We start from the raw sequence: 27,032 nt of genomic DNA on the forward strand, positions 1-27,032 counted from the left end.
CTGCCAGAGACAGCCCGATTTTGTGCCAACCTGCTATTGGAAAAAGTACTGTAACCTCTACAAAGGTGAAGGTCTGGGCCATATGCAACTTGCGTCATTTGGTTACTTCACACCATTGTCCAACTGGATTTTTATTTATGCAGTACTTGTTCTGAACATACTTTCTGCCTCTTGTCTTGATAAAAAAAATGATGTTTATGTCTAAACAAAACTCAATCATTCCCTAAATTGATAGGCTTATTGAGAAAGAATAGCATATTATGCAGAGATTTCAAGAAATAACAAACAAAAAAAGGATAAAGGGTTTTACTGTGTCTTTAAAAGTTTTTGGAATACGGGCAGCAAGTAATCCAAGCTGCACCCTGTGTGTGTTGGGAGGGGGGAGATGATTTATTCATTTCTCAGAGAAAGGAGAACTTTCAGTTTCATTTCCCTGCTCCTGCTTTCAGTAATGGCTGCAGCTGATTTGAGGGAAGAATTGAACTGCTCCATCTGCCTGAGCATTTATACTGATCCTGTATCTCTGCTGTGTGGCCATAACTTCTGCCAGGGCTGCATTGGGAAAGTGCTGGATACCCAGGAGGGGTCTGTTGGTTATTCCTGCCCTGAATGCAGAGCAGAGTATCAGGAACGCCCTGCTCTGCAGAGGAACAGAGCTCTGGGTAATATAGCTGAGCGATTCCTTGCTACTCACCCAGAGCAGGACGGGACTGGGATTTTCTGCACTTACTGTGTCCATTCCCCTGTACTTGCTGCTAAATCCTGTCTGCAGTGCGAGACCTCCATGTGTAATGTGCATCTCACTGCTCACAACCAGTCAGTAGAACACATCTTAACTGAACCCACTATTTCCTTTAACAACAGAAAATGCTCTGTACACAATGAGCTCCTAAAGTATTACTGCTGTGAGGATGGTGCCTGTATCTGTGCCTCCTGCTGCCTGGCTGGAGAACACAGGGGCCATAGGGTGGAGCTGCTGAATGAGGCCTCTGAGAAGAAGAAAGAGAAACTGAGGAATGTTCTGGAGAAACTGAGCCCAGAGAGATTGGAAATGGAGAGAGGAGCCCAGAGGCTGCTGGAGCGCAAGAGAGAAGTGGCAGAAAAAGCAGCAGGTGAGACAGAGAGAATCACTGCCCTTTTTAGGGACATTAGGAAGCAAATTAAAACCCTAGAGAAGCGACTCCTGAGTGACATCTCCAGGCATAAAGAGGAGCTTTCCCTCCAACTCTGGGATCTAATGGAGCAGCTGGATATACAGAAGGATGAGCTGTCCAGGAAGATCTGTCACATTATGGAGTTGTGCAACATGGCAGATCCACTCACTGTCCTACAGGAACGGGAATCAGATGGAGTTGCCTTTTGTGGGGCTGAGGGGGGAGATAATGAGGACAGAGACAGAGATTATATAAAGACACCTGCTGTTGAAGATCTGAATGTGGGACTGATCTCAGAGACATTACTCACAAGCTTAACTGGGATTGTGACTGGGATAAAGGAAAGGATCTATGGGCAGGAGGCTACAGACCTGATACTGAATATAAATACGGCTGGGAATCACGTGTCTGTATTAGGGAATAAGAAAACTGCTTCCTACTCACATATTGGTCAGTGTTACCCAGAAGGCCCAGAGAGATTTCAGAAGCCTCAGATTTTAAGCACCAGGAGTTTCAACTCAGGGCAACATTACTGGGAAGTGGAGTGCAATGAATCAGGGCAGTGGGGGGTAGGGGTGGCCTATCCCAGTATAGACAGCAAAGGGGGGCATTCCTTAATTGGTGAGAATAACAAGTCCTGGTGTTTGATCAGATGGAAGAATAATAAATATTCAGTGAGACATGACAGGAAAAAAATAGATTTACCCCACATCCCTTCCAGCAGGAGAATCAGAATCTCACTGGACTATGAGGCCGGACGTCTGTCCTTTTATGAGCTGAGTGAGCCAATCAGACACTTGTACACATTTACTGCCTCCTTCACTGAGCCCCTTCATGCTGCATTCTGGTTACGCTTGGACTCAGTGAGAATCATTAGTTAGGGCACTACCCACAGCTAGAGCAGCATTATATTCAGTAATATATTCAGGTCTAGTGCCACCCTATGAACTGGAGCTAAATACACGCCCCACCCCTCCAAGCCTGTGATTTGCACATGTGCCTGACATCATATCGGGTTGTGTGTGACATCACTTCTGCCAAAGCCATTTACCAATGGTCCAGGTACCCCTCACCCCCCAAGCGCCAATGGTGGACTTACACAGCAAATCTCTGGCAGCAGCTGGGAAGACGTTTTTATTTCTTGAAAAAAAATTAATTTAGCAAATACTTAACCAAGGGCTGCCCCCCCACCCCCAATGCTGTCACCCACACCCATGGGTCCTTGGGTGCCTAGAACATAGTAACCAACACCACCTGCCATACAAAATATGAGCCTATTGATATATAAAATTTGTCTACAACAGCAAGCCATGTCTTTATGGTGAGCCAGGGCATTTGGCAGCTCCAGGTGTCTACAGGACTATGCTGAAAGGGTAAAATACTTGAGATACATAGTAATATAGTAAGTTAGGTTTAAACAAGACACACGTCCATCAAGTTCAACCTTTTAACTCTATTTTAACCTGCCTAACTGCCAGTTGAAGGCAAAAAAATCTAATTTGAAGTCTCTTCAATTTGCCTCAGAGGGTGAAAAATTCCTTCCTGACTCCAAAAATGCCAATGGGACTAGTCCCTGGATCAACTTGTACTATGAGCTATCTTCCATAACCCTGTATTCCCTCACTTGCTAAACACCATCCAACCCCTTCTTAAAGCTATCTAATGTATCAGTCTGTACGACGGATTCAGGGAGAGAATTGCACATCTTCACAGCTCTCACTGTAACAAACTCGTTCCAAATAAATAATAAAAATTAATGTGGCCTTGACTATATATTGAGGGAAGACATAATGGTTGCTGAAAGAGCAATATTTTGTTCACTACCCTATGCCTTGCCTGCCATAAAGTGCTGATGTACCTACTTCTTATTTACTCCTGATGCTGCTAATCCAACCATGAAATTGGGAAGGTTTGGGGGGCATGGTTACAAAATGGGTATGGTTTTGTTTCTTCTGCTGCTTTTTCATCATACCATTCTTTCAGTTTTCCAAATGCCTGTGTGCCAGAAGCCCTTCAGTAAAAGAAAGTCAGAAGGTGGGCATAGGGGTAAGTAATAAAGACTGTGGGTCATATTGTGGTTCATTTATTTCTGATTAAAACTGAAAATGATGGAAGGACAAGAGTCCTGCACACCCCCATCTGCTTTGGGATGAAACAGCTCCTGGTATTATCTTTCCACATACAGGATCTACAGTTATCAAACAATTAGTAACCAGGGCTGGTCCTATCAAATGTGGGGCCCAATTGGGACCATGTTGGCGGGGCCCCTAGACAAAGTGTTGCTGGCTACTGACACACAAAGTATTTAGGAAAATAAGGGCATACAGGCACAAAATAGAAAGGAAAGGGGCAGACAAGGTAACATAATAGGGGCACACAGGGTAAGAGAGAGAGGGAGGAAATAGGAGAGTGGACTGGGCCAATTAGTTTGGGGCTGGGCCGATTCAGCTTGGGAGCAGGCTTGGTTGGATTGGGGGCAGGCAGGGCCTATCAAGGTTGGAGGAAAGCTGGGCCTATGAGAGTTGGGGGCAGGCTAGACCTATGGATTTGGGGATGGGCTGGACTCTCAAAGTTGGGGGCAGGCCAGGCAGCATCATGTGCTGAGGGAAATATTATCTGTGCTGCCCTGTGGTGCGGGGCCCCCCAAAGGTGCGGGGCCCAATTGGGCCCAATTGGTCCAATTGGCCTAAGGCCGGCCCTGTTAGTAACCCTAATTAAATTAGTCATTTACTTGTCAAGTATCATTCCATTGGAACTTTATATAAGCGATGCATCTTAGACAGGAGCGATCCTGGTCCTGATGCCACCTCTCCCGCTCCGTGCTTAAACATCCAATGGTGCCTCACTTAAAGCATGAGGCATCGCCGGATCTTAGACGATACAGCAGGGGTTGGTCTTATAAAGGAAACATGGAGCTGCCTTTGCCAATCTCACCAGCAGGGGGCAGAAAAAATAAACCCACACACACACCACGCATTGTATAAAGTTGTTTAATGTTGTACAATCAATGCATTTCCAAAGCTGCTTCCCTGCACTCAGAAAGGCACTGCCTAAGCTTCTGGCACCTCTCTGGGTCTCTTTAATAGTATAAGGAAGACAGTTTTCTTCACTGCTTGCCAGAATTGATGGGGTTAAAATATCTCCAGGCCTTGGACTGAGTGGGGGATCTTATAATAGGCTAGTAGGGTTCTACAGTGAATATGTTAATAACATTCTATCCTTCTCTATAGTATTAATAATGATTCATTTGTCATTCAAATGTCTTAAATAATAATGAGGATTTTACTGGCTCCTTTGAAAGTTAATTGGTGCTACATTGGCTGTATGTGTGGGACTTTGAGGGGGGTAGCATAAATCTGCTTCCAAATAATGGAAGCAAATAGTGCACAGTAATTGCAGTTTGCTGTTACCAGGTTACATGGCAATTACATAGAATTTAATGATTATATTTACAAATAAAAGGCCCCACCCTGGGTCACACTCCCTACATGTTAAACTGGATTATATACGTACAAATAACCTTTACACCCTGCCTGTATCCATACCGACCACAGTACCCAAATCCCAGTCAGTCCAAGCCCTTGAGCAAGAAACAAAAAACATTTGTGATACCATTTATTGTGCTCACCCCCCCCAGCCATTGGGCTTCTATTTAGTAACATCCTATAGATGTTCTAAATGATTTGCCTTATTAGTCACTATCTGCAAATCCATTGGGTAATGTAGTTCCTGCTTGTCATGTGACTGTTTCTGCTTCCTTTATGGCATAAACACAAGACTTCCAGTCCTGCTTTATGGCAAAGATCACCAGAGATTATTTCAGTGATGTTTATTTACAGCAGTGATAGATAGAGATGCCTTTAACGTAAGATGGGGACATTGTGATCAAGTGATTAGGTCATCAAATATGCAAATGTTTGATCATTCCGGCAACACAACTAGGATTTTATAGCTCCTTGGACTAATGATCAAATCGCTCAATTGCCCCATGCAGACCAGTTGGAGAGGATGCTTTTCACAGCCTGATGCTGACCTCACCCAGTGGGATGTACCAGCTGATAAATATCTGAGACACCCCAAATGGGAGATGGAAATTGTAGGGACAAAGTGAGCAGACAGTGAAAATGCTGACTCGGTAATAAGTTCTGCAATTCCAGTGATACAGCAACAAACTCCCAGCAACCCTCTCAACAAGCTGAGCTGGATCCTGGAGGTGATATAAATGGTATCACAAGTGGGTGATTACATTATCCTACTCCAATGTCCCCAATAGGGAATAGGGTGGGACTAATGACCTTCAGGACCATCTAGAAAAGGGATGAACTGAGCTTATTATCTTGGTGCCACGCAAGCCTGTAACAACATAGCAGAAGGAGCATGCAATTCTGGCTGTGAATGTGTCAGGCCAACACATAACATAAAAGAATTGGGCACAGCGGTGTGTCCCATCATTCCCTTTTCACAAGCAAGTCGCAGGACATTGGCACACAAAATCTATGCACATGGTGCACTAAACTCAAAATGCAGGCAGGGTGGTGATGTTGCCACTCGTAACCCCCACCCCATAGGTACAGAGAGCCATGAGCCCCCCACTTGAACAATAAGCATTCGTGTAAAACATTTCTTAAGAGAGCAAAAGTGCAACAGAAGCCAAGGCCATAAAGCAAAGAAATTCAGGCAAAGCCAGAGGGCAGGCAGGATGTGCACATGGGGTGATTCAACAAAGAGGGGCAGTTAAAGAAAGCCCCCTGTAGTTTCATTAAGTAAAAAAAATTGGTTTCACTCAACAGTCTCTTTCAGCCCCAGTTGTAAGATGTGGCTGAATACTGAGAAATTCCACAGCCGCTAAGCACTTTAGCAGTGAAAAAAAGGTTCATATTCCAGCCCTACCACAAGAACTTACACTTTCTCTCGTATTTTATCCATAAAAAATAAAGGTGCAACCAAGTTCTCTGCATGGTGTGAATTCTGAGCCTTTTGCTGTTGCAAATATATGAAAATTAGAAGTTGTATGAATCCATATAGTGGAATTGAGGTAAGTCATCTTCTGTGTCCTTGGAAGAGTTGAAAGTATGAGCTCAACAGGGAAGGACTGGGATGAGCTTAATGGAAGCCCTTGCCATGTTCTTAGGGCTATTATTGATAATGCAGGCCAGTAGAAATACTCGGAACATATGATAAACTCCTCCAGAGGGACAGAGGCTGTCATATATCTGTTTATAAAAGGAAAATAGATCCTCTACAAATTACCCATTTTAAGCTTTACTCTCCACTAAACAGAGAGCAAAAAAAAAAAAGATTATGGAACTTTCCCTTGTAGGTTGGTGAAATAATGTCAAATTCCAGGGTCCTGAATATGTGAAAAGGTGCCTACGATCAATAAAGAAGGAATTTGATGTACTCAGCATAGGTAGGTCCGTTATGAAGATCCTGGAGCTTACAACATGAGATATTAAGAAGATAATGGATTGTCATGGGGTTTGGCGCTGTCTGGCTCATTATGGCACCCTAAAAACTTATGGAGGCACCATTGCTCACACTTGTTCTCTCTGCCATCAGTCTTAAATGTCCATAACATGAAGGAAACAAGAGTGTGAGAAGGTGATAAAAAGGAAAGGCAGAAGGGAAAAAGAGAAAAATTGAGTAAGAAAGAAAAGAACATGTATAAAGAGGGAAATATAGGAAGAAAAGGCTTAAAAGCTTTAAATTATTTTTTAGTATGATGTAGAGAGTTATATTCTGTTAAAGAATTTGGGAAGATTCATATTCTGAGGTCTTTATTATGGAATTAGACTTAAGTGTTTGTGTAATATGCTGATTATAGGCACTATAAGGAATCTTGATATCTGTATATTTGGATGTGTTCTAAATTTATGGGAGTTCATGGTTTCATAAAGGTAAAGTCTCTTATGTACACAAAAAAGGACAACTGTCCCCAATGAAAATTGAAAATATGAAAACATGTATATACCCAATCGCCATATGACAGCTTCATAGGAATTTGGTCTCCCAAAGTCAATGATGGCTATGACTTATTATTATAAGAACAAATATAGTGGTACGTGTTCCTAGCTCCAACTACTTCTTGGGAGTAATAAAGATGATTAAAGGTTGCAGGTCCAGCCTGAAAAGAAAATTACCAATGCAGTAACTGATTAGCCCCCTCACCTAGAGGCAACTGGCACAAGCACCCCAACCGTTTTACCTTTTCTAAAGAAAACAAAGAGCTTGGTTAGGATGCTTAACCAAGATGCAATGCAGGCTGCCTGGTGTCAATGTTTAAAAAACTTTTAACAAACCCCCAAAAAAGATTTTCACTTGCTAACTGGCCACCCCATATCACCATATGGTCCTTCTCCGGTAGTTGACCTGGGTGGTGGTCCACAGGGAGTGCAGAGGTCAGAGTCGGTATCTGACTCACCCTCAGCAATATAAGGACGGGCCTTGTGACAAGGGCCAGGCCCTGCTGCAGCTCCATTGTTCAGCATTTCAAGATTTTCCTTTGACTGAGAAATGCTAAAGCCACTGAATGAGCGCTCCAGTTCCTCATGGTCCACTGAAGGGATTGATATTGATGTGTCACTATCTCTCAAGGCTGCTGGGTCCCGATGTTTGCCAGATCCTTCCTCAACACCTCCCACCCTGCTTCCTCCGTATGAGCGCTCATGTGATGGGGGTGGTGGTATCCTAACCAGAGAGCCCAGATCCCCCACTGGAGAGGAACCGTGGCTATGCCGGTGGTATGGCTGCTGCTGTTGCCATGATGTTGATGGAGGGCAGTGGGAAGTAGGAGTCACCTGGGCAGGTGGAGCACTGAAATTCTTTTGACCCATTGAACTAGAAGAACGGATAATCTTTGTAATGCAGCTCTTATCCACAGGATCCCTGCTGTCTTCTGGGCTGTGGTAAGGAGGTGCTGGCTCCCTGTTCTTGGCCCCAAAGTAAGCTTCTGTTTCAGAAGGTGGGATTCCCATCCTCTGCATGTAGATGTTGACTAGAAAGTCCAGCTTCTTCTCCATGGACAACACCTTAAAATATGGCAACATGTGACATTTAAATCCATATTTCCTTTTGCTAAGCCTTAAATATAACAATTTATTACATTTCCATTTGTTGTCACTGTCTGCTTTAAACTACAAGATACCCAGTCTAGTTCTATAATTTCTAGCACCAATTTATATATCAGGCTGCTTGACCCTGACTATGCAGTGTAAGAGATGTATTGTAACGGTTGATGGGTTTTGTGTATTTTCACCAGTGTTAAACTGGTAAACAGTTGATCTGCAAGGAAAACTGTGTATTGCTGCAGCAAGCAAGTCTATGTTTATTTGCCAGAGTCCCTGGATCCCTCCTTGTGCTGGAGGAGGGTGTGAGTTTTCTGGGAGACCTCCTTGTGCTGGAGGAGAGTGAGAGGCCTGTGGATACCTCTGTATGCTGGATGGAGGTGTGGTGCTGCCAGCAGCCAGTGAGTATCCCTGAAGGTGAGAGTAGAGAGGCTTAAGGTGGCCAAAGATGCATAGATCATTGCCAAACGAACGTATCTCCCCGATATGCCCACATTGAGGTGGGCGATATCGGGCTGATCCAATTTTTGGCCCTAGGGCCCAACGATCGGATCATGATGCATCCGATACGGGCGGGACCGCATAAACGCACAGATGCGGCAGCGTTCCAACATGATTTTTTAACCTGCCCGATATGGCCCAATAAGTTGTCAGCAGCTGTTATTAGCCCATGTATGGGGGCCTTCAGGGAGAAGCCTAAATATACCTGAGTGCAGGAGTCACTCTCTATTGGCTCTATCGCTCTCTATTGGCAAGAACCCCAGAGAGGGGGGAAAGTTTATATGCATGATGCTGAAAGCTTATGTACTCCTATGAATTTATGTTGGGAAAAGCCTTTTGAAATAAACCTGTGTTTGGCTGAAGATGTGGTGTTCCTGTCTTTATGCTCCTGATCTTACGCTTACCTGCCTACCATAGCTAATTTCCCCCTAAATTACGGGTACAAGCAGCCAGCTTGCCACAGCCATTAGGAATGGCTCATTTTTACTGGTTGGCCAGAGCAATACTAAAATTACTGGAGGTAAACATGGTTGGAAAGCGCTCTCTCTCTATATATATATTGTACAAGCATCACATATAAAGGTAGAAAATGTCGTCTCACCTGCTTCTCAACCTTGCCCAGTCGGCCCATCATGCTCGGATCATCTGGCATCTCAGATTCAGCTACCCCTTTGGATCTGTCTTTATCTGTAATTGATCCTCCTCGTCCAACAATCTGGTCAACTCTAACAGGAACACAAACACACCCCCAAATAACCAAAGTTAGTCATAAACCAGGAAGACTCCTCTTTCTGCTGCTTTAGTGGATGAAGAGAAGACGCTCATCTCTCACCCAGAGAGAAGTCCACCACCAAGAAAAGTAGCTCCTCTACACCAAAAGCTGCAGCAAATGATCACCCTAAAGGGCAGTGTTTTGGACATATTTTCTCCATGAAAATTTAACACTGGACTTTATCTCAGCAGTTTCTGCAAAAGCAAGTGGAGAAAAGTGGACATAAAGCCAGCTATAAATTTGCATGTGCAATTGCATCCAGCTCATTGGGTGAACTGAAATTTTTAAATTCCACCAGTTGCAAATGACTGGTGATCTTCCAGGGGCTATGAAGAGTTTAACATGAATGCTTTGTTTAGTGTGGTCTGGACGTGGATTACAACAATAAATGCTATCTATAAATCTATTGACCAGCTTTTTATTTGAACTTATGGATGTTGTTGAACAACAATCTTCCATCATACTCATAATCAGCCAAATTAGGAGTCTTGAGTAGGGATGCACCGAATCCAGGATTCGGTTCGGGTTTTCGGCCTTTTTCAGCAGGATTCAGATTCGGCTGAATCCTTCTGCCCGGCCGAACCGAATCGGAATTTGCATAGGCAAATTAGGGGCGGTGAGGGAAATTGCGTGACTTTTTTCAGAAAACAAGGAAGTAAAAAATGTTTTCCCCTTCCCACCCCTAATTTGCATATGCAAATTAGGGTTCAGATTCGGTTCGGTATTCGGCTGAATCTTTCGTGAAGGATTCGGGGTTCGGCCGAATCCAAAAAAGTGGATTCGGTGCATCCCTAGTCTTGAGTCATTTGTAAAGCTTATTGGGGAGAAATTGATACCTTCTAAAGCCATCTCCAAGTCCTTTATCAATGCCAAACCTTTCATGTGTAACTCTTCCAGCTCCTGTTCAGGGCCATAGATGTTCAAGGGTTTATATTCCTTTACAATTTCTCAATACACTCTTCATTAGGTCTGTGTCACGTTCAGATGCATCACGGTTCCCACAGGCCACCGTTATATGTGATAGGACATCGTGCGCTAAATGAAAAGGTGGGGGAAATGCAGGATGAAGAGGACACGGACAAACACAGGGACAGCAGTGATAATGACGGGCCAGGATACAGCAAGGCAGAAAGCAAAAGCCTGATTTGTCCATTGAGACAGATTCATTTTAATAAGAACTAGATTTAAGCCTTAAATGCACACCTAAATATGGTCAACTATTGCTGTATGAGAGTACCTGCTGACCTCTTTGTTGCTATGAAGGGCTAGATCTAATTACTGCTACATGCCGGTGAATTGCTGACCCTAGGCTATTATCTTGACCTCCTCAGCTGAAACAGTTTTATTGCATGCACCACTTAGTAATGCCTAAATATGAAAGGAAAAATCATATTTAAAAATGAGATGCATTCATTTCCATTGGGAAAAAAATTCAGATCTTTTTTCAAAAAAGAAAAAGACAAAATCATTAACATTTATTTAATATTGTATTTTCTGTCTAATTGGAGATGATTTGAAGTAAAATGGGAAGTCCTCAAGAGCTGGAGGTAAACCATGGAAGTATTATAGGAGCTTTTGCGTCATACCCAGGCCAATCGGCTCCACAAGTTATTTATATGTATAGGAAATTTAAAATGGAAAAATGAGAGGTTTTCGTCTGAGCTACTTCTCCCTATTGGATTTAGAACTTACTATTTGAAATTATTATATTTTCAAAGGGTCAATTAATATGCAAATGTAAGTGCCGCTTATGTTTGCATCTGCAAAGAGTAATAATGTTAAATAATAGCTAAGCAGGCACATATGAAATTGTGTTTGATCTCATATAGATGGCTAGGACTAGATAGAGCTTTGCAAAAATAGCTGCAAGGGTGCATTTGGCTAAATCACATGCTGGCTTTCATAATTTGAACTGCTCTGGATCAATAAATAAAAAAGGCCATCCAAACTGCAGTTTTTTTCCATGCCATGAATGACCTAAAATGGTCTTCAACTGGAAGGCTACTACAATCTTAAGCAGGTTGAAAGCAATCCACTGGGATGTCTTTGCTTTCAAGAAAATTGCCCCAACAAGTAGTAAATGTCTGAGGAATAGGCTTATCTTGCCAGGGGATATTGTTCATGAAATTGAACTCATCCCTAACTTAGGGTTTTTAGAATTCTTCTTCCCATATAGATTGGGCAGTGTACTGTAGCAGATGAAGATTAAATAAAAAGTGTGTTGGTGTAGATCTAGACATAACTACATGGAACATGAGCTTATAGGTGGTTAATATCTCCCACTCATCGGGAATGCACTGTGCTGATTTTCAAGACTTGGTCGGGTCCCGATACCTAATTTATGAGAGCTACAGTTAAAAGAAAACATAAAAAATACTGCTTATCAGCCACGATGCCATCTCTGTCATGCTGCATATATCACATGCGGGCATGCAAAAAAACAATGTAAGATCCCAGAGCAGATAATGACCATCACCAAACTGCTAGCAACAATCAAAAGAAAAGGATGCTTGTCTTTTGCCCTCAATGCAGCACAATTCAGCAAACCCCTTTCACCCACATTTGTGATGGACGCTTGCATCTTGCTTGGGGGCACATAGGAAGGCTGTATCTTATCATTAAGCTATTGTGGTTCTTGCATTGAATTGTTTGTGACCTCATTAACTTGTCCACCAGTAACATTACTACTCTTATTCCTATTGTGTAAAATAACTAATCTTCACTTATCAGTTAATAATAATGGTTATGGCACCTACAAACAATAAAGGGATTAGACTATGGTGGTGACTCTAATGCTAAGGCATTACTTTTTCATCTCTGAGGTATACAGTATATTTCCCCTATACTTCCATTTCTGTTTAGCCCTTCCCTAGATCCAGCACTGGCATAGCATGTTCCAGGTTGCAGTAGGTTAGTAGTAGTAATGGACATTCTTGGATATCGTTCAACGCCTGCAGGAAGTTGGTCAACATCCTTATCCATAAAGAAATGGAGCTCATGGGTCAAACATGTGCTTGTAGCTATGGACAACTGTGCTTAGCCCTAAGGTATTATAATTCATATTTAGCAGTCAATAGGTAAACTAAATACAAAAAAGCTCAGCGCCTGCGGCAACAGAAATTAGAAACGGATATGGTGTAATACGTTCAATTATATGGGCGCCACCCAGTAAAGAAATATTATTTAATAAAATAGTATTATACTATTTTGGATTCTGTTTCCAATTTGGCAGTTGGAAGACATGTGCAATTGGAGGGAGACCTGTGTGAGGATCCATAGAACATGCCATACCAAACCATTGGTTTGTAAGTAGGTACTTTGGCCATTTGGTGGAGGTGGTTTTTTTTGGGACCAAACACAGAAACCTTTATTCACCAATACAAATATAAAATCTTAACTTGAACCCTGGTGTGATTTTCAAAGGTGAAAAGCAGGCACCCTTGTAATAATTCATTTGAACACTGGGTGGCCACCATATAATTGAACGTATTACACCATAGTCGTTTCTAATTTCTGTTGCCACAGGCGCTGATCTTTTTTGTATTTGGATATTTCTTGGACAGTGGAAAAACTGTAAGGAGATCGACAAGAAATAAGTACCTAACAGACTAACTTTCCTAATTTTTCCTGAATAAATAGGTAAACAATAAAGCCACCATTTATCCAATGAAATTTGTAACTGGAATGAAATTCTGACCTAAATGAATTTCTGATCTAATAAATAGGACTGATTACATAAAAGTTTTAACCCAGATTCGATCTGACCAAATCTCCTTTTCACAGTGGACAAACCCTACGTAATTCTAGTTGATTCTGGACAGATCACATGAGTTGAGATGAAATAGCCTTTCCCAATAGTACTTGCCCATCTCTGTGCATTTAGTTCCCCGAAATTAGATGCCATCACAATCCGTGGACTGGAAGGGGTTCACTTTTAAAGAAAGAAAATAAAAATAAGTCCAGACAAAGAGGCATTTTGCTGAATCCTAACCTAGGAGAGTACTGGGGAGATTCTTTGGTAGAATGGATTGATCCTTTGGTTGGATACTTCTTATGCCGGGGTGTTGAAGTGGGTGGGGGACCCACAATCATATCTATCCTGGCAAAGTAAATAGAAAACAAAATACCAGCAAAATGCATAATGAAGCAACGTGGGAGAAGGAGAGGAAAAAAATGTGTTTGTCTCAAACTGTATTCCACGGGGCTACGATGAGCTCTGTCAATGTGTTGGTCTCTGAAAACCCCACCGGTCACGAAAGTATGGCTTAGAATGATGGAATATATTTGCAAATGTCTATGTGGCAATATCCAGTTGGGAATATTGGATATATATCGGCATATATTCCTGTGTTTAGCAGTGAGGGAAGCCTTGTACACAGTAACAGTGTAGAAAAGACTACAAACTCCCATGACAAAGGGCGAACAAAGAACAAGTATGGCTCCAACTGAAACAAACTTGGTCACAAGAGACAAAGTGTTTTGTACATACGTGTATGCCAGAGTGTTCTGGGTGATGGATCCTATAAATGAACTGGTACAACCTCTCACATCCTCAACACCAACCAGAAAAAATAAAATATCAAGAGGCGGTTCTCTTGCAGCTTTCAGCTCAAGCTCAACTGAAGTCTTAAGTCTAATCATTCAGTCTTGCTGAGAGGATACCAGGATCACTAAATCATTAAACACAAGTACTTGCTAATCCATTCTCTTTTACATACCGCAGATCATCGCAGATTAACTGGATTAAACCCCACCCATGATATCCTGCACTCTATTCAATTCAACCCATACATATATCAACAGTTTACTTGCTACCTTTATAGCTAAGACTATACACATATTTTACTCACCCAAATTAACGTTCATCATTTTTTGATCAGATTTATAAATGAGAAACTCCAACAAAAAATTATGTAATCTCCCAACTCTTTAAACCAGTGCTGTCCAATTTAAAGGGTCAGTTATTCTCTCTATCCTGATAAAAATAATGCTCTACAGATCTATAGAACTCTCAGGTACACCATAAAAAAACCTTTGGCAACACAATCTGCAACACTATAGCCCAGGTTCATTAACCCAAACACTCTGATATGCACAGACTCCCACAATGAACAATGTGAGGAACTTTTTATGATACAAAAGGTAATGTGCAATCCAATTATATTTATGGTGTGACAGCAATTTGTGCTCTGGTACTGAAGCAAGGAAATCACTCCTGGAGTTGGGGGAAGAATTTCAACCCAACAATCAGGGCTTGATTTACTTTGCTTAGTGAACGGTGTTCTCCAGCATCAGATGATCCATAACAATTCCACAGAGTCTCCATGTTACTGGAAATGGTGTTAGTATGATATCTTGGCATGTATGACCACTATATACGTCTTTGTGTGCTTGTGTGAAACAGTGTTGTAAATGTAAAGTCTGGGAGGATGCCTTGCCTTGACTGAAGGTTTTTGATCCTGGCAAGCATGTCCAGATGTCCTGCAGAATACTGCTCTATCACATCCATTACATCATAGGGTCTGAGGCTCTCTTTAAATTTGCGTTTGGCCACCAGAAAGCGCATGATGCTGCAATGGAAGAACATTTATCAGAAACACAACCATCTTCCTGACACTAATCCAATACTATACTTCTCTAGTAGACAGTTGAATGGAGGCCCTGTCTTTAAACCATAAGATGCTAAGATGTTCCTTAATTCCCTGTAAATGTAACTCTAGGTCAGTGATCCCCAACCAGTGGCTCGTGAGCAACATGTTGCTCTACGACCCCTTGGATGTTGCTCTCAGTGACCTTAAAGCAGGCTCTTGTTTTTCATTTCCTGGCTTGAAGGCAAATTTTAGTTACATACAAACCATGTGTTTTGCCAAACAGAGGCTCCTGTCGACTGCAAGCCAACATAGAGGCTACCAGTAAGCCAATCACAGACCATATTTGACACCCCAGGAACATTTTTCATGCTTATGTTGCTCTCCAACTTTTTTTACATTTGAATGTGGCTCTTTGGAAAAAAAAAGGTTGGGAAGACATGCTGTAGGTCAGTGATCCCCAACCAGTAGCTTGTGAGCAGCAAGTTGCTCACCAACCCCTTGGATGTTGCTCTCAGGGGCCTCAAAGCAGGTGCTTATTTTTGAATTCCTGGCTTGAAGGCAAGTTTTAATTGCTTAAAAACTAAGTATAGTGCCAAGTAGAGTCTCCTGTAGGCTGCCAGGCCACATAGGGGCTACCAATAGCCAATTACAACCCTTATTTGGCACCACCTAGGAACATTTTTCATGCTTGTGTTGTTCCTCAAATCTTTTTACATCTGAATGTTGCTCACAGATGAAAAAGGTTGGGGATTCCTGCCCATCATAGGATCTTTGTCAGGCCCAGATTTGTGTAGCGGCCACAAAGGCCTGGGCCTAGGGAGGTTAAATTTTAGGTGTGTGTGTGGGGAGGGGGGGGGTGTGCTTGCACAGTCACTAGGACCCTGTTGCCATGGGGAGTCCAAGGCCATCCCTGATCTTTGTGACTCACCATACAGCTCTGATGGAAGCCTTGAGTCCAGGAGTCAGATCTTCTGCCAGGAATTCACAGTTACAGCCCCTGTTCTCTTCAGGCACAGCAACCTCTTCTTCAGGGAGACTTACTGGTGGAGGAAGATATATCCATCAATAAGGAGTACAGTCCATGTCCTTAACACCAAGTATGATTAAAGTTTTATACAGAGGGCTCTGTGTCTGCAAACTGTTTTATTTTATTTTCTGTCCTACTACTGAATCTTTGGTGTGTGCAGTGAACATACAGGCCAATGTTCCTTTTTGGGAAACTTCAGTAAGTTAGTGAATAAAAATGTTACTTTGCATCTCTCAAGCCCAGGGTCATAATCAGAGGGAAATTTAAAGGAACAGTAATATAAAAAATTAAAAGTGTTTTTAAGTAATGAATAAATAATGTAGTGTTGCCCTGCACTGGTACAATTTGGGCATTTGCTTCAAAAAGACTATAATAGTTTATACAAACAAGCTGTGTGTAGCCATGAGGGCAGCCATTAAAACACAAGACAAATAGTAGATAACAAATAAGAATATCATTGTAAACTACCAGGCTTATCTGTTATCAGCCGTGTAACCTGTGCATTTTCTCCTTTTTCAGCTTTGAATGGCTGCCCCCATGGCTACACAGCAACTTGTTTATTTAAATTATAGCAGAGTTGCTGAAGCAAACAAACCAGTTTTACCAGTGCAGACCAACAGTGCATTATAAATTAATTAATTTAATACACTTTCATTTGTTGGTGTTACTGTTCCTTTAAAGAAGACAGAGGGGCATGTGTACTAACATTGGAGATAAATATCTGGAGAGATTTCTGGAGATATTGCCCATGGCAACCAATCAGCAATTACATTTAAACAGCCACTTACAAGTTAGAAAAGAAAAGCAAAGATCTGATTGGTTGCTATGGGCAATGTCTCCAGAAATCTCTCCCGATCTTTATCTCCAATGTTATCAAACATGCCCCAGAGTCCTGTCAGGATAAACATTAGACAACAGGGCTCCATCCAGAATTTGCACTGGGCCGTTTTTATATTTTAAAACAGGGTGGGTGTAACCTCCATCAATCAGGTAGTTTGAGTGTAATGTTTCATGGGTGGTATCTAATCAAGAGAGGGTACATACCCTCAAAACAAACCTATACAAGCTGCTTGAATTCCTGGGTAACAACGACTGGCATTACTGTTGAGAAGACTTCTCGTTAGTGTTTTTTTTCCTAATGAAATTGCCCGCTCTCACCTTCAGAGTTTTGCCTGGAAGCTGACCCCTTGATGCGAAATGCTTGCCTTGTACGGCTCCTGTCACCAAAGCTCCAGCTCTTGTGCACTTTGCTAGGACTGTCCTCTAGGCTCTGGTCAGCACTTGGTGATCGACGCATCCCTTGAGACTGTGGTGAGCCTTTGCCCTTAGTTGCAACGCCTCTGGGGCTGGAGAATACCCTTTCCTTAAGGCTCACCTTCTGGCTGTTGGCAAATATAAGAAAGAAACTAACCAAGAAATCAGAGATCTTAGAAAACATTTACAGAAATACATAGAGGTTGAACTCGTAATGCTCTGAAGCAGATATGCAAAAGCATGGATTGGGGGTTCTATGATCTTCTCCATGTTCTTCTAATCTATTGTGGTTCTTATCTTTACAATGCGTTGTGTTCATAACCAAAACTGGGGATGTGGGGAGGCTTGGAAATGAATGACAATCACCCACAGATTCAATTAAACGTAAACAATTCCTCCATTTATGACATTCCAAAGTCACAGAATTCCTTCATGTTAAGAAGAGAATGGGCTATGTCACATTTAACAAGTGTATCAGGATTTTCTTGAGCTAGTTACCCAGCCACTCTGCACATGCCACTTTGGGTAGAAAAAAATAAAATGAGAGTGAAATATTGTTTAGTAAGGTAAAACGACCTGGTGGGATGGTATATCTGCAGAAGTAGCCAACAGGTCGAGATGGCTTTAGCAAACCTGTTAGTATAGGGGCTTCCTTTTTTCCTTCATTTTTTTCACTTGATATCACACTGTCCAAATGATACTGAAAGCTAATGTAATGTAAAGCTATCATTGTTCTATCTGAGATTCTTCTTTTAATGATGATGATGAATAAATATGTAAAAGCCACCTATCCCCCCTAGATCTGTTAAACAAGCATCATGCAATATCAGAAGCTGAAATCAATATTCTTACAGCTGTCCCCTAACTAAGGGGCAGGGACATATTTAATTGAGGTATATTTCACTGTACACCTTAGAAAGGACTAAGGGCACTGATTTGTGTTCCAGGGTCAGGATGATAATCTCTAAAGAGTCCTGGAAGCAAGTTACAGAGTGGGACAAGGCATTATAATAGGGCAGGTTAGCGGGGGTGAAAGAGACTGTTGTCCACATGGTTAGTAGGGCAGTTCGTGCACCAGGAGAAGATTCTCATAGTACCTATTTTCCCCTGCACAGCACACGCACAGGTGTTTCCCTGTACTGAAAACCAGGGGGGAAGAGTAAAATAATGAATCTCAAAGAAAAGAGACAAACTGTGAATAAATCAAGGAGAAACAAAAGAGCAAGTCAGTAAGGCGATATTGGATCTTGTGTGTTTTGGTGCCTGCCCTGACTACCAAGCCAGGCAAGCACCTTTAAAAGGTCACTGTACCTTCAGGTTTTGTATTGTATTGTTGTGTTGGTCTAAGATAAAAAAAAGGTTCATGTTTAATTAATTTTCAGCCTCTCTCCAACCTTAGTTAATAATGAGTCTTGCTTAAGATGGCCTTCTAGATTTTTCCTTATTTTCTCCTATAGCCCTCCTGTAATGTTATTTTCCTATTACAAGATGCTAGGTAGGTGATGTGGGCAAACAGTTCATGGCTCTAGTTTCTAGAAAACTGCGCCCACACACACAAAATTAACTAGCTGAGGAAGGAGTCCCAGCCTATTTCATAGACAAGTCCTTCCTTTATTTAAATAACTATAAGTCACTCTGTCATTAGTCTTGGAAATGTACAGTTAATTTTGCCAATAAAGGAATCAGCAGTTGGCTTAGCTGTGCTGCAGATACAGTTTGTGGAACAGAGAGAATCACTAGTTGGCAACTTAGGGGCTCCAGAGAAATACCCATATAAGTACCTATGTGTAGACATGTACAAAAATTCATGCTCTGCCAATCACAAAGGACAATACTAAATGCTACTCTGAAAGGTGAGGGGGGAAGAGAAGGAGAAATGGAGGGACAGCAGGAATCAGAATGAGGAGGCAGGGGATGTCCAACCTGCGGCCCTACTGTTGAAGCACAATTACCAGCAAGCCCTGAGAGACGAAGGTTGGACTTCACAAAGCTAGCAGTACATGAGAGGTTACGTAGATGATGTACAGCCACAAAAGGCAGTTGAGGGTTAGTAGATTAGTATGTAGGGAACACACAGATGGTATGAAGGCCACTCTGGGATACCAACCTTGGAGGAGGCTCAGCCTGCTGCTCTTTCCTTAAAACAAGAAGCAATATCATGTTAGATGAGATGCCATGAAGGATGGTGCAGTCTTTGTTAATATTTGACTTATACTGCCAGAAACTCCAGGCAGAAGCTCATACAAGCTGTAGACATCAGGGAAAGAAAGGGAATGAATGAGGCAATGGGCATTAGGCAAACGGTGAAACTATCCAATGGCCAATTTCTGAGGAACTAAGCTAAAGTAAAAATTCAAGGTTTCTGAGAAGCGATGTCACAGTTGACAAGGAAAGATAGACAATAATAAGATACACTTCACCTTGGCTGACCCGTTACTATACAAGCCGATGTGTTGGGTGATTCAGCCTCTGCCCTGATCTAATCTGATATCATGCAGCCTGATCCAATAGGTTTCATGCTGGGGGTGGGGGGACTTTTCCCTCTACACTTACAAGCTCCACAGCAGTCTCCTCTGGACACAAAGAGCTTGGAGACAGACGTGATCATTCGCTGAATTTTAAAGGCTGCATTGTCATGGAAACAACGGTATCTGGGAGCCATGGTAACAGCATACTGATTGGCTGACATGGAGAGAGAACCTCCAGAAAAACTTTTATCAAAACTAATCTGTGTCTGTCCCTCTAGAGGCCAAAACCAAGACACCAAGAAACCAAGACGCTAGAATGCCTAGTCTGTCTCCATGCCTTCATAATCCACCAGGTGGCAGCATTCATATCTTGCAATGATGGGGAGCTATATCTCCAAGATGTTTATGTGTAGTATACAATACAAAAGGTGAAAAGACAGGGATGGAGGGTGAAATTGAATCTGGGTAAATGAGATGGGGGGGGCATCTATACTCACAATAAACCAAACAATTTAGACTTAAAATAGTGCTAATGGATTTTGGTTTTCTTCTCTGTATCACACCACTCTCCTTAAATCAACTTGCTAAGAATAATAAGTGCTTGTGTGTTATATACCCACCCCATTACTTCTAGTGTCTCATTCTTTTAATGAGGAGTCCTTTATTTTATAAAGAGTTTAACTAGGAAGGAGAATCTCATTAAATGTTTTCTCTCCTCCAATAATCAAACCAGAGAAGATGGAATCAGGCAAATACTGTTTTTTGGTATAATGATGTGGATTTGTGCTATTGGGTTAGGAACAATTAGCACCTTCTGATACAACGTCTATGTGTTGGCTAGAAGATGTCAAGGTGTTTCCAAGCCTCTCATATAAGGACTAACTCTCTATAGTGGCTACAGTGCATGGTAAGTAGAACCAAAAGCACACAAACAATAAGCTATACCCTCATACTGCACTGTCCTTGGAAATCAATATGGCAACTTCATTCTCTAAATAGAATTACAAATAAGCAAATGGAATTTTCTCTGCAACCATACTTTACATACTAAACTGTTGACAACTTGTAAATAATGAAAACCAGTAATCTAACAAATGACACTCCAACATTCACTCACACTCCTTTCAACTCCCCCTGCCCATCTGACCTGAAGGTGAGTCCTGATTTGCTTTTTAAGTTGCGCAGAAGGTCCAACTGGTTCAGCGGGGGGATCAGCCTGCAGCAGTTGAGTGAAAACAAAAGGTACATGTCTATCAGACAGAAAAAGTACATTCTGAAGATTTAATTCTCCTGACGTTTTAAGTGTTTCATAGAAAAGTAGAAATCCATTTTAGTGTGTAATGAGGAATTTTTGATGTTTCTATGCTGAGTGTGGATATGGAGAGAAATATTCCTTATGACACATGGGGCAGATTTATCAAGGATCGAAGTGAATTAGAAGGAATTTTCGAAGTAAAAAAATTCTAAATTCAAAGTAGTTTTTTGAATATTTTGACCATCGAATAGGATACCACGACTTCAATTCAAAGTAAAAATTGTTCGACTATTCGACCATTTGATAATCGAAGTACTGTCTCTTTAAAAAAACTTCGACTTCAATACTTTGCCAACTTAAACCTGTGAATTGCTGTTTAGCCTATGGAGGACCTCCTGTGTGTTTTGCTAAGTTTTTTGTAAGTCAAAGGATTTTTTGTGAAAATCGTTCGATTGTACGATAAAATCGTTTGATTCGAAGTACGATCGGAGTACGATCATACTATGATCGGAATATGATCGTTCGATGTATAAAATCACCCAACTTCGAATTCGAATGTCGGAGGATTCTATTCGATGGTCGAATTTCGAAGTTTTTTCTACTAAGAAATTCGACCCTTCATAAATCTGCCCCATAGACAGCCAACAAATTCTAACAAATACACTTGGTCCCTAAGGCTGGACAATGGAAAAGGCAAACCATGCTAGGACTATAAGCAATGCCTGCATTTGTCCTTTGGATAAAGTAGGGCTTATCTATGAAACAAGGCCTCTTTATTCCTAAGTTGAGAAAGAAGTTAAATGTGATGGAATTCATTCTGTGACTATTCCGTTGATCCAGGGCACATTCACTGTCACAATCAGCTCAATGGGAATCTTCTAAAGCTTGGACCACTCCAAAGATAGTGGCTCAGAAATAAAAAGAACAATAATAAACACAGGGTTACGACACAAACAAAACCAAATGAATTTACACAAAATCACAAGAGTAGAACAGTATAGCTGGCCATACATAAGAAGATCTGCTCATTTGCTCATTTGCTCTAGTGCCTAAATGAGAGGAACTTGATGTGTATTGAGCTGATCCAGTTGTTTGGTCCCTTTTCCCACTATCAGATCATGTGAGGCCTTGTTCAGTCTGTGCCCAACTGGATTTTACAGCCTTACAATGTATTTTTAAGTCCCATTTCGGGGTGGCCATCATTATGATGTCATGATTATTGATGAGAAGGCAAGTTGCCAACTATTGTCAAATCCCACCTCCCCTCCCAGTATGGCCAGCTTAAGACCATTCCTTTTCTGGGGTTAGCAAATCAATGGGTCACACCATAATATTCCTAATTGTTAATAATAATAAAAAAGGGTCAGTCATTATGTGCCTCTGGGTAGCATGGTGCTCTGTGTGAGTCCTCCCTACAATAAGCCATGAATAACCTAAGGCTTAAAAATTCTCCACCTCAGAGGGTTCACCAGAAAGCATATTGTCTAGAATATCAACTATTTAATATGGTTATGATCCAATTAACTTGATTTGTCTAGACTGAAGCCTTCCCTCTGTCTCATTTTGAAAATTCATGGAAATCCCAATTTTTCATGCACATTTCCAGGAATCACGGGCATTGCCTTTAATACAAAAATATAAAAGCTGTACTTTTTAAGGGCTGCAAAAGATCTAGAATCTTTTTGCTCTTTTTTTTTTTTTTAGGATGGATCCTAAACCATCTGGCTGAAATAAACGGGCATTTTTATTGGGTTGACATGACTGAGCTCAGATTTTAATATGAGATTTGGAATATGCAAACTACAATTTTGTAGGGATGCAGCAAATCTATAATTTTTTGGATTTGGGAAAATACTGAATCCTTTATAACAGATTCACCTGAACATCAAGGCAAATCCTAACCTTAATTTGCATAGTAAATGGGGGTTTCATATTAACATGAGAGAAGTTGGTTCAGTAACATGATGTAAGGAGGAGAAAAAGACAATTTTACTATAACACCCAAAGTGGCAAAGTACTGTGCATGCTTTTGAACACATGACTTGTCCAACATCTGCACAATAAAAAATCATAATCACATAATTCACAATTCTTGTGCAAACACAAACGCACAACTGTGACAGGACAACAAATGCACAACGCAAGATATTGGTGAGGAAAACAGCCCCACATACGAGCGCAGCATACCTGGATGCACCGTACGTTTGAGAGCTGCTCACCCAACAGAGGTGTGGGAGTGGAAGAATATTGTGAAAGGAAAGAAAAATAAAGTGAAAGGATCAGAAGTGCTCGTGGCTTGGAAATGTCCTTATATTATTGTTGGACAGAGTGTGGAACAAAAGCCAGACTTGGGTGTAAAACCAGTGCAGTATTTATCCAACAATTATGCAGATGTATCTTTGTTGTTTGCAAAATCAGCTTTTTGGTTCATGAGAAGGAGTTTTTAGAAATTCCCAAAACAACAAAAGTGGGCACTGGGGGGTATGGAGCATGCTAAAATTTACACCAGGAAACAATCGTTTTAGTTTTATTATCTTTCAATGCATTTGTCCATGGTCCACCAAGGTAATGCCCTCTCTATATTACCACTTCTCAGTAACCAACAAAAAAAAGCAAAAAAAGACAAAAAAGAAAGAAAAAATAATAAACATATTTTAAAAATCATGGTAAGAATTAATACTGATTAACAACTCAGTCCAAGTTTTACACACAGAAAAAACTTACTTTATAATAACTAAGGTGGGGCATACATTTAGAAGCATTAACCATCATTAAACCAAATACCAAAAACAGCCATGAAATTGACTTTTCCATTGGATTTGCCATAAAGAAAAGGGAAGAAAGTCATCTGTTGTTGGAGAGGCCAAACATTTGTCTATGATTCTATCACATTAATGCCCAATCTAAATTAAGTGTTGCAGTGAATAACAAGAAATTGAATTTTTATATCTGATTTTACCCCCCCCCCAAAAAAAATCACCCAATAAATGTTAAATCGTTAACAGAAATAAAAAACAAATTAAAAACATCCGTTTAAGAATCTTTTGTTTGAATAAACCACATACAAACACAGAATTCACTTTACAAGAACTGGGTTGAGGCATCAGTTTGAAAGCATTAACAATCATCAAACAGTATATCAAAAATGGCCGTGAAATTGACTTTTCTAGTGAAATTTCCAAAAAAGCGAAAGGAGGAAAAGTCACCTCTGTGGCTGGAAAATAAACATAAACTTAAAGAGGTTGTTCCCCTTTTGAGATAACTTTTAGTATGATGTAGATTGTAGAGAGTGATATTCTGAGACAATTTGCAATTGGTTTTATTTTTTTTATTATTGAAGGTTTTTGAGTTATTTAGCTTTTTATTCAACAGCTCTCTATCATTTAAAGAAATGTGGTAGATAGGGTCCAAATTCCCCTAGCAACCATGCATTGATTTGAATAGAAGACCGGAATATGAATAGGAGAGGGCCTGAATAGAAGGATCAGTAATAAAAAGTAAGAATAATAATACATTTGTAGCCTTATAGAGCATTCGTTTTTTTAGAATGAAGTCCCATTTGAAAGCTGCAAGAAGGCAAATAACTATAAAAAAATAAATAATGAAAACCAATTGAAAAGTTGCTTAGAATTGGCCATTCTATAACATAATAAAAGTTACCTTAAAGGTGAACCACCCCTTTAATGAGCTTTCCTAGATATAAACATTTGTTATAATCCATTATAATTTAGACTAGTTTTCAGCGCTCACATACCCTATAGCTTGATGAGAAGTTACCAAGGATCCAATGTTGGCTGAGATGTCTTCAAATGTAGGAATGATAAAAGTAAATGCTACAAGCAATGGGGAGAGGTGAGAAGAGTAAATGAAATAAAAAAAACAACAAACAAAAGAAGGAAAAAGGGAAAATTAAAGAGAAACAAACAAAAAAGCAGAAAATTAATGTAATGTTCTCAAGAAAACAAAGATGTAAAAACATGGAATCAAAATAAAATCAACATAAAATTAAAAAAAAAACAACTAAATGTGTGGGCGCTGGCAACAAGGATCATGGTTAGAATAACCTATTGGTAAATGATGTTAGAGATGGATGTGATTTCAAATCGGTTACCTGTACATTGGAACAGTGACTGTACGCTCGTAATACTGCCAGGTGGAGTGGAGGTCCATCCGGGAGAGATTAGTGGCATAAAACCTCCATGTACACTGCAAAGAGACATAGCACTAGTGGGTGATATGGTTATTGGAAGTAGAGAAAACATGGCAGCTGTATGTATAAGAGAGAATTGTGAGTAGCAAGATAGGTACATTTCATTAAATAGATCTGTTTTTGAATCCAGATGATGAGTGATATCAATATGTGTGCCATTAATACGACTTTTCCCCAAAAGATCACCAAGATATTAGCCTGTTGTTTGGCTGCACAATTTACACATTGCTTTTCAAAGAAGAGTAAAGCTTTTTTTCTCTTCCTGATTTTTCATGAAATTCAGATTGAGGATTTTGTAGTAATATTTGTTTATGCCCGTTACTGAGAATACAAACCAGCTGCAGTGGGTAGCAGAATCCACCTCCCATGTCAAAAACGGCAAAAACAAAGCAAATCCACCAAGTCCCACTCTCCCCTTTAACTTTTGTCTTATCTCAATTGACCTTGATACAAAAGCTTCAAATTCCAAACCTACTCTGACTGGAATAGTTATGAACCACATGGGCTTTCCAAGACCTCAAAGCACCCATTTCCCAGCTGGATACTAGAAGCATTGGGTTTATTGGAAGCTTTTCCGAAAATGTGTCAAATACCTGGCAAATTACTTTTTGTCTCCTACAGGAGTTTTATAAATTCAGGGTAAGAAAAAAAACAAGATTCATAAATTCATCCCCCAATAGATTGAAGCCTGGCTAGGATTTGTATAAAAAAAACCCTGACCAGCAGTTGACAAGCACAAAACACAAAATCTTGATTGATTTAAATACATTAGAAATTGGAATACAAATCCCAGATCAGGTGCATCATTGGCAGAAGGACATAATGTTTCAAGCCCTTTTCTTCCATCTATTTTGTTTTGTCTCCCAGCACCATCTGTTCCCAAGCCGTGGTATCTAGGTGCTGCAGAGAATGTTCTGAGATACTAGTGGGCACACACACCTCCTACACATGGATTAAAAAAGGCAGCAGCAGAACCCATGATCCTTAGTGTCTCTATGAAAAACATCTTTAACATTCATGGCACCCCATGTCTTTGCCCTCTTGTTTTTGTTTCCACATAGTTGCCCCTCAACAACCTCACATTAAAGATGGCAGTTTGGTGTGTGAATAGGACCTGGTGGGCCAGGGAAGTGTGGCCACTGAATGGGAGCCTAGGCTGAATGGGAGCTGAAATCGAATGGGGACCATAGCCAAATGGGAGCTGAATGGCTTGCAAAGCCAAATGGGATCCGAAGCTGAAAAGGGTTCATAGCTGAATAGGGGCCGAATCCAAATGGGAGCTGAAGCCAAATGGGAGAAAAGCTAAATGGGAGCAGAAGCTGAATAGAAGCAGAAGCTGAATGGGAGCAGAAGCTGAATGAAAACTGAGGCCGAATGGCAGGCGAAGCCTATTGGGAGCTGAAGCCAAGGGGGAACCAAAGCTGAAAGGCTGCTGAAGCCAAATGGGAGCAGAAGCCAAATGGGAGCAGAAGCCAAATGGGAGCAGAAGACGAATGGGAGCAGAAGACGAATGGGAGCAGAAGACGAATGGGAGCAGAAGACGAATGGGAGCAGAAGACGAATGGGAGCAGAAGACGAATGGGAGCAGAAGACGAATGGGAGCAGAAGACTAATGGCAGCTGAAGCTGAATGGGAGCAGAAGTTTTTTCCAAAAGCTTCTTTTTGTTAATAAAATATCAGCTTCCGAACTCGATTGTTGAAGTGCAAAAAAGTCAATGGGAGTTGTATTCGCAAAA

General features: G+C 41.0%; 2 protein-coding genes across 7 annotated transcripts in view; one reads left to right on the forward strand and one right to left on the reverse strand.

The window, feature by feature from the left end:
* The first annotated feature begins 243 nt into the window (after positions 1–243).
* LOC108702375 (E3 ubiquitin/ISG15 ligase TRIM25) lies at positions 244–2,615 on the forward strand. Its single transcript, XM_018237847.2, has one exon. The coding sequence runs from the start codon at positions 386–388 to the stop codon at positions 2,033–2,035; it is 1,650 nt and encodes a 549-aa protein (XP_018093336.2). The 5' UTR covers positions 244–385; the 3' UTR covers positions 2,036–2,615.
* A 1,513-nt stretch (positions 2,616–4,128) lies between these two features.
* Positions 4,129–27,032, reverse strand: part of kcnq2.S (potassium channel, voltage gated KQT-like subfamily Q, member 2 S homeolog) — a 44,046-nt gene continuing 21,142 nt past the window's right edge. Inside the window, exons 8-17 of one of the 6 annotated variants that reach the window (XM_041577910.1) lie at positions 25,198–25,292; positions 23,274–23,297; positions 20,979–21,047; positions 19,471–19,500; positions 17,268–17,491; positions 16,011–16,122; positions 14,930–15,061; positions 13,483–13,590; positions 9,321–9,444; positions 4,129–8,182 (exon numbers count right to left, since the gene is read on the reverse strand). In XM_041577910.1, the coding sequence (XP_041433844.1) occupies positions 7,469–8,182; positions 9,321–9,444; positions 13,483–13,590; positions 14,930–15,061; positions 16,011–16,122; positions 17,268–17,491; positions 19,471–19,500; positions 20,979–21,047; positions 23,274–23,297; positions 25,198–25,292 (1,632 nt within the window). In that variant the 3' untranslated portion in view covers positions 4,129–7,468. Of the gene's footprint in view, positions 8,183–9,320; positions 9,445–13,482; positions 13,591–14,929; positions 15,062–16,010; positions 16,123–17,267; positions 17,492–19,470; positions 19,501–20,978; positions 21,048–23,273; positions 23,298–24,840; positions 24,920–25,197; positions 25,293–27,032 lie in introns of those variants that run through there. The other 5 variants (XM_018238263.2, XM_041577911.1, XM_041577912.1 and 2 more) reach the window with 5 other exon arrangements.

Source organism: Xenopus laevis, chromosome 9_10S, assembly GCF_017654675.1.
Source record: "Xenopus laevis strain J_2021 chromosome 9_10S, Xenopus_laevis_v10.1, whole genome shotgun sequence".
In the NCBI taxonomy this organism is placed as follows: domain Eukaryota; kingdom Metazoa; phylum Chordata; class Amphibia; order Anura; family Pipidae; genus Xenopus; species Xenopus laevis.

Excerpts from the sequence above, each read along its gene's own strand:
- LOC108702375 (XM_018237847.2), top strand. The coding sequence starts at position 386 with ATGATTTATTCATTTCTCAGAGAAAGGAGAACTTTCAGTTTCATTTCC.